Consider the following 13,113-nt stretch of genomic DNA (forward strand, 5'->3'; position numbering starts at 1 on the left):
AATACATTTTTACTCCTATTATTTGATAGGAGTAATAATTTCCAGTGATTCAGAATTAATGCTTCTAAAGAGCAGAATAATGAGGAATGACTTAAGAATCAGTTCAGCTGTTCTGTAAACATCCCATCAGATATTACCATACAAAACAGGTTCCTCAAATGAAAGAGTGGAGAAATGTTAGCTGTCTTCTTTTTCAATATTTCTATTTCAGAATATTGTAATCTCATTATCATTTCAAGTGTGGTTGGTATGGAAAGGTTATAATTATAGCAGTCACCACTGACTGATAAAAAGATGTCATGTGTTTTCTGTTTGGTATCTTTAATTCTTTGGCACTTGTCCCTAGCTTGCGCAAATTATACCATGTTCGTGCTGTTGCTTCTTATTGCCATGGCAACGTTAATCAATCATCATCCTAAAAATAGCCTTAATTCTTTTTTTTCCCCTTTTTTAATAGAAGGCATCTGTAGTGAATTTAAAACTTGACTATCACTATGTGTTTTCCATGGCTGTTTTCTCTTCTTCCTCTGTCTAGTAGGGAATACTCACAAAGCAATTAATTAAGTCAGAGTTTAATCTGCTCCTTCTCCACTGTGGTATGCTGAAAGCTATTCTCTACCGGTTTGTATATTAAAATATGTGAAGATAAACAGTTCTGGACACATAATAGGTGGAAACAAGCACCGCCCTTTGTAATCATGGCCATAGAGTCAGTATGCATTTCCCCATTGCTATTAGAAATCTGAGAGAGGGCTTTGAGAACTTGTCTGCAATGTCTATGGAGATTCAGTTCTGATGAGAAGCTAAATGTTTTCAAGGAAAAAAAAAGAAAGCCCAGTTGTCTTTTGAAAAGCACTTTTGGGACAACTTAGCTGCAATTTTATGCAGATTGCAGAAGTATACATTTTTAAATAAATATCACTAATATTTTCCCCAAAGGCAAAATGAAGGCAAACTAATAGTATTTTATCAGGGTAATTCAGTAATAAAGATTACTACTAGTTAATACTTTAGAAGACAGGAATGATTTACAAAAATGGGTGGATCATATCAGTATAAAATTCATCAGAGAAAAATGCATTGTTTTTCTTCTAGGAATAAAAACAAATGATGCCAAGCTATGAGTCAGCAAGTTTTCGATTCCATCAAGAAAAAAAATAGGTTTTCAAACCAAAGAGCTGCTTTCTGTTCCGCAATGGGAAAACCACACATTTTGGGCTTTGCACATTCAGACAGATTGGAAAGAGAATGAGATTCTCTCTGTTGCCTGCTTCAGATTGTGGCAAAGTATTGTGGGCTTTCTAAATCTCTTAAATATTATTTTGATTATTATTTGTCTGTAGAGCAGCACCTGGCCACTTCTAGAAATGTTAAATAGGAAATTGGAGAATATGCTCTGTGTATTTTTTTATATGCCATGTGTGCTAACAAAAATGCCAGGTTAGTAGTTGTGAAGTGTATGCCCATGGGAAGTGAAAGAAGAAGGAATCATGTTTTAAATTTCAATATGCTTGCAACATTAATTTTCTGCATTTGTTTCTGATTTCTTATATGAATTAATATGTTGCCACTAAGATACCATTTTGTGTGTTGCATTTACTACCTTTGCTAAAGTACAATGGATGCATAGGATGAATCCCAAAATACTTGCATTGTAAGGTAAAGGTAAAATTACTTGCATTGCAATCTTAGCTAATTCTAACAATCTTAGCATAAGCTCTTTGGAGGGAGCATTAAACACTTGCCCAAAAATAGTCCAGCTAACAGGTGAGAAGGATGAAGGGAGACTTAAGAAAAGCACCTGGGTCACTCCCTATCACTTCACCCAGCATCTCTCCTCTGCACCATAGCAACCCCAAATGTTTTTGTAGGTGCCCAAGAGATGAAAAAACTAGGCCCTGGCCTCCAAGAGCAGGCTCTTTCAACAGACAGCTTTATGTTATTCTGGTAAATTGTTTTCCACAGACATATATGGGTGGAATACTGCAATTATTTACATTAACCGGAATATGTCCATGCAATTGAATGTACCTACTTATTCTGAGGTTTGCTGCGAGTAGCCATGGCTGCCTCAGTAAAAACCACTGTCATGTCAAACCCCTTGCCAGCCAAAGCTGCAGAATACCCTCACTGGGTACAGAACAAGCAGAACCCAGATATGTTTTCTGGCATCAGTCAAACTCCTGTGCAGCCCAAGACTTGAACAATCTTTAAACCCTTGTTCAAAAAACATATCTAGCATATCTGAAGAGATTTCAGGACCCATGATTATAAAGAGACTTCAGGTAGGCCTTGATTTACGAATTGAGCCCAAAATTTCCATGGCTAAGTAAGACAGTGGTTAAATGAATCTTGCCTCATTTTATGACCTTTTTACCATAGTTGTTAAGCGGATCACTGCAGTTGTGAATCATGTGGTCATTAAGCAAATCTGGCTTTCCCCATTGACTTTGCTTGTCAAAAGCTGGCTGGGAGGGTTGCCAATGGTGATCACATGACCGCAGGACAATGCAACTGTCATAATTACATGCCAGTTGCCATGTTCCTGAATTTTGATCACACGACCATGGGGATGCTGGCAGTGGTCATAAGTATGAAAAATGGCCATAAGTCACTTTTTTTCAGTGCTGTTGTAATTTTGAATGGTTACTAAATGAATGGTTGTAAGTCGAGGACTACCTGTGTATATGATCTGACAAATGCTAAGAAAAGTGCTATTTGGAACTCACATGAATAGATTCCAGTATGGAAGGTGATGGCTGGTCATTTCTGCAGCTCAAGCCAACATTGCTATGAAGTCCAGTGCCCAGTAACTAGAGAAGTCTTTCCCATAGGAGATGTGTGGATTGCAGCCTCAAGCACATGTCAGTTGTGTCCTAGATTGTGGCCGTGATCAAAATTCTGTCTGGTGGAGGAAAGACTCCTTTTTAGGTTTCTTCCTCTGTGGACTTCAGATGAGACAATGGCAATGTCACAAAGACATGTCATTTAAAGTCCATTTGTGGGGCTTCTTTATGCAGAGGGACATGTAGATACAGTGTTTCCCCGAAAATAAGACCCTGTCTTATATTTTTTTGAACCCTGAAATAAGAGCTTGGCCTTATTGCCATGCACTCAAAAGTCTGATTGGGCTTATTATCAGGGGATGTCTTATTTTGGGGGAAACAGGGTAGTAGATTGACATCTTACAGCAGGAGTGGGAAACTATGGCCCCTTTATGACTTATGAACTTCAATTCCCAGAATTCATCAGCCAGTCATGTTGGGGAATTCTGGGAGTTGAAGTCCACAAGTCTTGAAGATGCCAAGTTTGGAGAGCCCTGTCTTACAGGGATGATGATGATGATGATGATGATGATGATGATGATGATGATCATAATGATGATGATTTCCTTCTATTCATTCATTCCATCCAGATTTATTTGCCATAAATCTGGAAGTTGTTACATCAATGAAAAGGATCTCCAAGTATTCAATTCTATGGCAGGAAAAATAATTTGGATAATTGGGCAATTGAAATATGATGGGTGGCAAAAAGATTCAGCTTCCTTCAGTTCATACTGTATGCCTATTACATCCGCTCTTCTGCCTTTCCTCTCAAAGTTTGTTTTCTCTAGAAATTGGTTTGCTTTTATTACTTACCCTTTGCAAGTGCAAAGTAACTATCTTCACATAAAACAAATGCTTCAGTTCTGAGGAAAGTGTAACTTGCCAGCAAAATTTAGGAAACTATCCATGAGCTGAAATATTCATGGAGAATGTTGAGACTGTTGAACTTGTGAAGTATTTTCCCCTCCTCTGTCCTTATAGAGATTTTGCACTTATAAACGTCAGGCTAATTCTCCCAAATATGAGGCAGATAGAAATGATAGCCAGGATACTGTAATGGAGAAAGGACATCATGAAACTGTTAATGGGTATAATTGTTGCATTATATGTTATATGTTTTCTTTACAGTGCTCATTTTTGCCCAAGTTCTCCATTCACATAGAGACCAAATATGAGGACAACAAAGGAAGCAATGATAATGTAAGTATTCTTTCCTTTCAATAATTGAATGTAAAGTACATTTAAATAGTGGCTCAGGTAGCCCGGAAGGAGTCAAGGTGTTAGGCGCAAAAAAACAGGTCAACATGTGAAGGTTCTAAATTATTGATTTATTGCTAAAGCCTATGCACAGAAATATTCTCAGACTAACAGCTTTCACCTGGACTAGATAAGGCTCAACTGTGTTCAAGAGGGTTTTTTTGTGGCTATCTAATGATTCTAAACTGATACCTCATTTAACTCTTCCCTTTGGCTCTGTCAGTATCTTTACACAAGGGGAGATTGTGCATGGCAGCACCATGTTAGGATACCACTTATATGTAATTTAAATAAGAACTATCCAAAGTTTACATTAAAAACCTTTTAAGCTTGAATGTCCCTGTTTCATAGATAGTTTATACTTTTTATGAAGGTAACACTTTCTGGGGATAATTACTTTCATTTTTTTAAATAGCAAAACTGTATGTATCAAACTGCCAGTATGTTAGTCCAGGTATGATATGTGGGTAACTAATACTGGTATATCCCCCCAACCCAATCCTTGGTAATTGTATTCATAGGCTGTTTTTATAGGTCATAGGTTGGACTTCTTATTGTTCCTATTGAATAATACCTGTCAGGTATTATTCCTGTCAGGAATTTTTCTCCTACTCCCAAATGCCATCAACCAAAGGAAGACAGAACCTAGTCAAAATTGCCAAATGGTAGGCAAAGAAGCATATTCCGGGGTTTCAGGTGCTATAAAAGAGTTGATCGTGAGCAAAATACTTGAGTGGAATTATAGTTTTTAAGATGTTTGGATCTCTGCATGGGTGTTTCCTTACAGTTCAGCCAGTTTCTGCAACCAGTTCTTAATATTTTCCCTCATATCTGAAGGGCAGCAATATGGCATTGGATCAGGGATGGGTTCTACTTACCTTTACTACCGGTTCACAGCGGGGCCTCATGCGCAGAAGCGTTTTGATGACGTCGGGGTCGGTGGGCAGAGCCTCCCAACAGTTTTACTACCAGTTCTATAGAACCGGTGCGAACCGGGGGCAACCCACCACTGCATTGGATGGCATGCAAGTAGAATCCAGGTGGGAAGAAATAAAATATACTTACATTACTTAAACTTTGCACTAAACTGGTGAGGGCTACAGGCCTTATATCAACGTTTAATCAACGTATTGTTGATTAAACAGTCATAATGCCTTGGGCAAACTCAAAGGATCTCCAGTTTTTTAAAGAGCAAGAGCAGAATGGTGGCAGATGACCAATTATCACCCCTCTGATCACACCCACTGCTGGTCACCTGATTTTGCTTCTGGGGTAATAAGGGTGAACCATAACAGATTTCATTAATCTTGAGGCTACATATAAATGTTCTCAGTTTAAGGGGGACATACTCCTTTAACATCAATATAGCTAAAGACAACTGTTGCAAGAAAGAGGACATGTCTATGTTTATACCTGAAACCTGCAATAACTCTACTCTAGGGGGTAGAATAGACAGAGATAAGGTAGCTTTAGACCCTCGTAATTCGTTAGGATACGAATTACTGTCTTCCACTCTCTTACCACAGCAGTCATTTAATTCTCATGTAAACAGGAGCGATTTAATGAAATCATGAGTTTGCAAACTTTGTAAAATTTTTCTCATACTTTCTGTTATTTCTCCAATAACTTTCTGTCAAGAAATAATTCATTAATTGTGCTTCCTGTTATATATTAGAAAGCAAATAAGATAGCAAACATTAATCAGTGAATTAATTAAAGCTCCAGATGATTAATCAAGAGTACCATGCTAATTTTAACATGGAGACAATTTTAAGGCTGTTTTGTGATATGCTATGGTAATAGAGAATGAAAAATAAATATTAACTTAGATTAACAGATCAGAGATCTGCCATGGTCTAAAGTTTATTTATGCATGTGAGAGTAAATATATGAATGCATTACCCAAACAAGAACAAAAGATTTATGGCACATTTAAAATGCATAGATTTATTTAGTTTCTTATAAAATAACATTTATTGTCACAAAACTTTTTGTGGATTCTAAACATTAATATTCAAGGCATCAGAAGAAGCACTCTTAATTTTCTTGATTTATATGGTATACTATGTAGATATTGTACTACAATGTATGTACATGCTGCCAGAAAAACTCAGAAGTATGTCTTTCTCATCCATCAAACTAAAGAATATTCTTAAAACGATCTCTTTTAAAAATAATTAGTTAAAGCTGTTTCTGTCTTTAAAGGGAATGTATTTGTTTCAACCCCCCTCAGAGAGAGCTCACAACTTGGGCGTCCTTCTGGATTCACGGCTGTCTTTAGACGATCATATGACGGCCGTGACCAGGGGGGCTTTTTATCAGGTTCGTCCCTTTCCCAGTTGCGTCCCTTTCTGGATCGGGACGCCTTGCGCACAGTCACTCACGCCCTCATCATTTCCCGTCTGGACTATTGTAGTGTTCTCTACATGGGGCTCCCCTTGAGGAGCACCCGGAGGCTCCAACTGGTCCAGAATGCGGCCGCACGAGTGATAATGGGGGCGACTCGCTGCTCCCATGTAACACCCCTCTTGCACAAGCTGCACTGGCTCCCAGTGGTCTTCCGGGTGCACTTCAAGGTGTTGGTTACCACCTTTAAAGCGCTCCATGGCTTAGGACCTGGTTACTTACTGCCACCGTTTTCCTCCCACCGACTGACACGCTCCCACAGAGAGGGCCTCCTCAGGGTGCCGTCGGCCAAACAATGTCGACTGGTGACCCCCAGGGGGAGAGCCTTCTCTGTGGGGGCTCCTGCCCTATGGAATGAATTGATCCCCGACCTCCGCACTTTCCGTCGTGCTCTGAAGATCCTATTATTTCAGCAAGCTGGTCTGATGGGATAAATGATTTTAAATTGGGTTTTTAAAATGGTTTAAAATGGTTTTAATTGAAAGTTTTAATTTTGGCCAAAGATTGAATTGTTTTAATATGTTTTTTAAATTTTGTCTTGTTTGTTGTTTTATCATGGCTGTTCACCGCTCTGAGTCCTTCGGGAGAAGGGCGGTATACAAATATAATAAAAACTGAAAAAAAACAAACCCTAAACCTGGAGTGGAACAGACTTCTGTTTCTTAGTTATCAAAATGTTGACTCTTTAAAAATCAGATATATAAAGATACTCTTATAGGTAATAAGAGTAACATATGGCAATGCAATATTTGGACATATCATGGAAATTTTATAAAATGTCCATTTCAGAACAGAATATTTATCAAACAGACATAGAGAATTAGTTTTTCAATATATCTCCTTGATATATATCCATATACTTATTATTTTATAAATAAATATAGTTTTATATATATATATATATATTATATATATTAAATATATAGCACATATCAATATATATCAGGGAGATATATTGAATTTTTTAAAAAAAAAGAATACACACACACATCTCTTGATGTAGACAAAGAACAGCAATAGCATTTGACGAAAATCAGAGAATATTTAAACCAGCTTTATAGTAGTAAATGTTTCTTGTTATGATCTATTAAGCTGTATCCTTTGCTTACTTCCTGCTTCTGCTTGCTTTATACATGTCATCACATATTTATTTAGATGTTCAAGGAGGTATTCCCTATTCTTCAGATAGAATTAGTTTCTAAAGAGAACATTTTCCCGCTGGTTTTGTTTATTCTGCCAGGTTTCAACCATACCTGCTATGTCCATCTTCCTATAAAACTAAAGCACTTTAGCACCACCATCCCCAATTGGGCTTAGACCTTTATAAGAAACATTTTCCTGTGGCATCCTCAGCGTGTTGGTAGCATTTGACTTTCCTGTTTGTCTTCCTCCTCCTCCTCTTGGAAGGAAACATTTCCTTTAGGTAGATCAGCATCTTTCTCTATTTAACTCTAAAATGAAATTTGATTAATTTGCAGCATGCTAGGTCTTTGCCTTGGAAATGCTGACACAGTGTTGATGACAGGAGTTTCTATATTAAGTTGAATACGATGCTCTAGGCCTGGGTTAACGCTGGTCCACAGAGATAGAATTGCACACTGAAGTTTATTGACCTCTAGCCATATCTTTCCAAGTTCTTATTTCGTGGGCAGAGGTTACCAGAAAGGGGAAAATGTTATTACTTGTATTCCGCTCACTAAGCTACTCTCAATATATGAATGTACACAGTATATACGCTAATACAAGACAATATCAAGGCATATCACTTCCCATAGCCTTAATTCTAGTCTGATAAAATGTGTAAACATGATTGCTTTTCTTGCCTCTGCTCCAGATTAAGGGGTGAGTTACTCAATTGCAAGGCTTTGTCAGAGTCTAGAAGTGCATGCAGTTTAGCAGGTTAAGAATAGTTCTAACATAAAGCTGCAAGCAAATAACTGGTAATTCATCAAGATTTATAACCTATTCTACATACTTTTACTTGATAACAACTGAGTTTGTTTGGACCTGCTAGTAAATACTTAGAATTGCTAAAAGCAAAAATGCACCGTCTTATAAAGTGTACTTTTAGAAAATTATATATAATGTTTCTGCTTCAAAGAGTTTAGATCTATAATATATAGAATACAAGTTATTATATTACTCCTAAGGGAGATACTTAATTGGACAAAAATTATTTTATAATTTGTTAGATAATATTAGCATATGATTAAGTAGAAAAACTATTTGTTCCTATGTTGGAATTGCTTGTAAACTCAATTTGTCATGATTATTTGTTTCTTATTTATCAAATTGGGTGTGATGCTGTTCTTATTCTATTTCATTTTTAGTTATATGGAATGTAGTATATCTATGATAATTCAGTGCTGACACATAATGACTTTAACAAGTCATTAGTACAGGAAGTTTGCATCCTTCAAATGTATCTTTTTCCATATTAAAGTCCCCTTTGAACCAATGCTGAATCCCGGTGACTGCAAGGACATGCAGTCCTTTTCTATATTTTGAACAATTATAAATGATTTTCTATTGCTTTCTTCCAACATGATTTTTCATCTGCCCGTCCATCCATCCATCTCAATTTATGTGGCTGCTCATCTCACCATGATGACACTTGGCAACTAACAATGGTTAAATTCCAATGTAATATATACCACAAAAATAAATACATATTTGTCAGCCATGATAAAACCATAAACACACATCAACATACCTTCTCATGGGCTCTGCCCCACAATTTGATCCCTGTGCCTGATGACACAGCCATGTCTTCAGTGCTGATAAGGTCAGGATCAATCTAATCTCCACATGGATGATGTTATAAAAAGTGAATGCCGTGACTGAAAAGTTCTCTTCTGGGTCCCATTAGATGGCACTCTTTAATAAATTTAATAAATGGGACCCATAGCATCTAATCTAATATCAATTCATTCTTAATAAATCTGAAGAAGCTATTAATAAACAATGATATAGTATAATAAACAATACAGGATTTTTCATTTAGCTATATTGTGGCCAAGAAGAACTACTATTTCCTTCACTTCTAAAATGAAATACTTTCATTTTTTACTAATTCCTCAATTCATCTGTGAGTGAATGTATAAACAACTAATAAAACTAATAGGAATTTTCTTGATTGAAAGGAACTTCTACACAGGACTTAAAATTTATGAAAGAGCTAATTAGTTGAATCAGATTTTTCTGAGTTGACAAATATGTACTAAGATCTGATAAAAACAGAAATATTGGAAAATTGGATGGAGTTTTTATAACATTTCTTGGAAGATGAGTTTCGTGTAAAATATCCTTGTCCAAGACAAGAGGACTTTCTGTGTTGCCATAATTTGCATGGCCATAATCAAGTTTATTAATATGATCAAATATGACACAGTAGATAAAAATGTTAGTAGTGTACAGATAAAATAAATATAATTGTAAGAAGTTATGTCAGCCAGTCTTGTAAATGAATTTTTAGAGCGATTCAACCATTTCATAACAGAGATTTCACAAGTGGCTATTAAGTGACTTTGAATTAATTAAATTAATGATAGCATTTAAGCTAAACCCACAATTCATTATATTTTTAATTACATTAAGATTATTTATTGATTGAAGCAAGATTTAAGTTAATGTAAAATTAGTGTGCTAATAATAAAGGTATTTCCCGAAATCTGTGTTGATCAACATGGCGTTATCCAAATATAAATGGCACATGCTATTTTTCCATCTTCAATAAATATTCTAACCAGGTAGACACAGTCATCTATTAGGGATGTTTTTCCCATTGACTTGCTCTTGTTCCTTCCATTTTTTTCCTATCAAAAACAGTTACTTTGACTTTGTGATACATTAATGTTCAGATCCATAATCCTTGTAGCACTACACATGTGCTCTTAAATCCTTTGGGTATTCAGCCAACAACATGGCACCCTCTGCATACCAAAGCACAGCAATACCACTAACATCCCCACATGCATTATTACATTCATGTCCATAAATGCATTTAACAACCAAAGAGACATTCCATATGAATGAAGGCAAATATACGTGTCCCAGGATATTGTTGCAGGATCCAATTTGGGTTGGTCACCAGGACTAGAGATTTAGTCTTCCAAGCTTTCGGATGCCCCTCCTCAGGGAACTTCTCTGTAGACGATGGGCTCCAGTACGAGTCCGAAAGCCCAGAAGACTTAAACCTCTGATCCCGGTGACCTACCCACATAGGATCCTGCAGACATTCCACATCTTTGATACTCCCTGCTCAGTGTTGGACCATTTGCTAAGCACTGCTTCTTAATAATGTTTTATTTCCATCATATGCCATTCTTAGAACATACAAGAAAGCAACTTTGAAGTCCACATGTATGCAAAGCTTTCCATGACACGGACCAATCCATTTTATCATGTTTTCTCTGGATCAACAAAACACACAATAAACTCTTTGACATTCAAACATTTTCCCCTCTGACATTGAAGTGCAAATTCAGGTCTGCAAAACCTCTGCCTGGCATAAAGCCACAGTATTCTTTCCAGCGTTGGCTCATTGTCACATCTCATACCCTTCTGTGTCAGATTTCTGCCAAATACCTTCCTTTCACCTAATCCCTTAAATATTTTGACGTGTATTTTTCTAATTCAAGGTTTTAATGTTTTACTTAATGCAAATTGGTTAGGGTCTTCAGCAGGGGTGAAATGCTCCCGGTTCGGACCGGATCACCCGATCCGGTAGAGATGGAGGCGGGTGGTTCGGAGAACTGGTAGCAAAAATCCTGCCCCCCTCCCAATGCCCAGCTGAGCCACACAATCATCAGAGGCTTTTTTTTTTTAACTTTTAAAAGCATTTTTTCTACAACCTCTTTAGCCGAAAAAATGCTTTTAAAAGTAAAAAAAAAAGCCTCTGATGATCGCGCGGCTCAGTTGGGATCTTCAAAGGCTTTTAAAAGAAAAAACCCCTTTTTTTCTTTTAAATGCCTCTGACAATCCAAGCTGAGTTCCCTGATCGTCAGAACCTTTTGAAAGCATTTTTTAAAAACCTCTTCACTGAAGAGGTTGTAGAAAAAATGGTTTTAAAAGTAAAAAAAAAAAAAATTGGCCATTCCCACCCAGACACATAAATAATAAAAATAAATCTTTATGGAACCCAAACTAGGTCTATTAACATGATGGGTTTGCATTAGCACAGAATGTTGAATATCTTTTGTGATGAGGGTGACTTAATATTGAGGACTGATACTGTGAAATACAGGTAGTCCTTGACTTACAACCATTGAGCCAAAATTTCTGTTGCTGAGCAAGACAGTTGTTAAGTAAGTTTTACTCCATTTTATGACCTTTCTTGCTACAGGAATTAAGTGAATCGCAACAGTTGTTAAGTTAGTAACATAGTTGTTAAGTGAATCTGAGTCCCCCACTGACTTTGCTTGTCAGAAGGACACAAAAGGTGATCACATGACCCCGGGACACTGCAATGATCATAAATATGAGCTAGTTGCCAAGAGTCTGAATTTTGATCACATGACCATGGGGATACTTACAACAGTCATAAATGTGAAGAACAGTCATAAGTCACTTTTTTCAGTGACTTCAAACCGTCATTAAATGAATGATTATAAGTCTACCTTTAACATGTCCTGTATAAGAAAAATTCTCCATAATATTTGGAACTCCAGTTTATTACAGCTCATTTTTGACGTATAAAACAATATCAATATTTTTGATTTGTACTCTTATCATCTAAGAGAGCTTCCCAGCAAGGTCATGGTTTCTTTATAAGCTCACCATCTTAAGTGCTTCATGCTGTATATTGAATTATTTCAGGGAATACATAACATTGTCAAGAGGGCCACAGCAAGTTCCCAGCAGTCTGAATGAATTGCTCTGAGCAATTAGTGCTAGTTGGCTGGCAAGCCAATCTTAGACCTTTGTGTTGAATATTAGTTTTCTTTTATATAAACTAAACAGTTCAGTGAGCTGTCCCTGTTCAATTAGAAGAGCACAAACAGTTATCTGTAAATGATGTTTTTCAAATCAAGACATTGATGACAAGCTCTGAGTAGAAGGCTGGAATTTCAAGAGCTTAAGCCTCAATTCATACATTACTCATCCTTTAAATGGTGGATGAAAGTCATTATGTATCTCTTATGCAGACTGGAGCTCTAAGCAGCTTGCCTTAATTTACTTCTACCATACAAAAAAAAATCACAGGAAAATGTTCATTAAAATTGTGTCTCACTGACTGGATTTTTATGTTTTATTTATTTATATTCTGCCTTTATAATATTTTACATATAACTCAAGGCAGAGAACATATCCAACACATCTTCCCCCTACTATTTTCCCCACAACAACAACACTTTGAGGTGAGTGAGTGAGTGAGTGAGTGAGTGAGTGAGTGAGAGAGAGAGAGAGAGAGAGAGAAAGAAAGAGAAAGAAAGAAAGAAAGAAAGAAAGAAAGAAAGAAAGAAAGAAAGAAAGAAAGAAAGAAAGAAAGAAAGAAAAGACCCAAAGTCACCCAGCCAGTTTTCAGGCCTAAGACCTAACTAGAGTTCACAGTCTCCTACTTTCTAGTCTGATAGTTTAACCACCATGACATCACATAATATTTTAAAATAAGTTAACACAA

The 13,113-nt window shown here is 36.7% G+C and overlaps 1 protein-coding gene across 1 annotated transcript in view; it reads left to right on the top strand.

The window, feature by feature from the left end:
* Positions 1–13,113, top strand: part of PITPNC1 (phosphatidylinositol transfer protein cytoplasmic 1) — a 163,140-nt gene that overhangs the window by 118,742 nt on the left and 31,285 nt on the right. The window contains exon 5 of the mRNA XM_070934749.1: positions 3,957–4,028. Coding sequence (XP_070790850.1) covers positions 3,957–4,028 — 72 coding nt within the window. The remainder of the gene's footprint in view (positions 1–3,956; positions 4,029–13,113) is intronic.

This window comes from Pituophis catenifer, unplaced genomic scaffold, assembly GCF_029215685.1.
Source record: "Pituophis catenifer annectens isolate HBS135680 unplaced genomic scaffold, rPitCat1.0.hap2 SCAF_2, whole genome shotgun sequence".
Taxonomy (NCBI): domain Eukaryota; kingdom Metazoa; phylum Chordata; class Lepidosauria; order Squamata; family Colubridae; genus Pituophis; species Pituophis catenifer.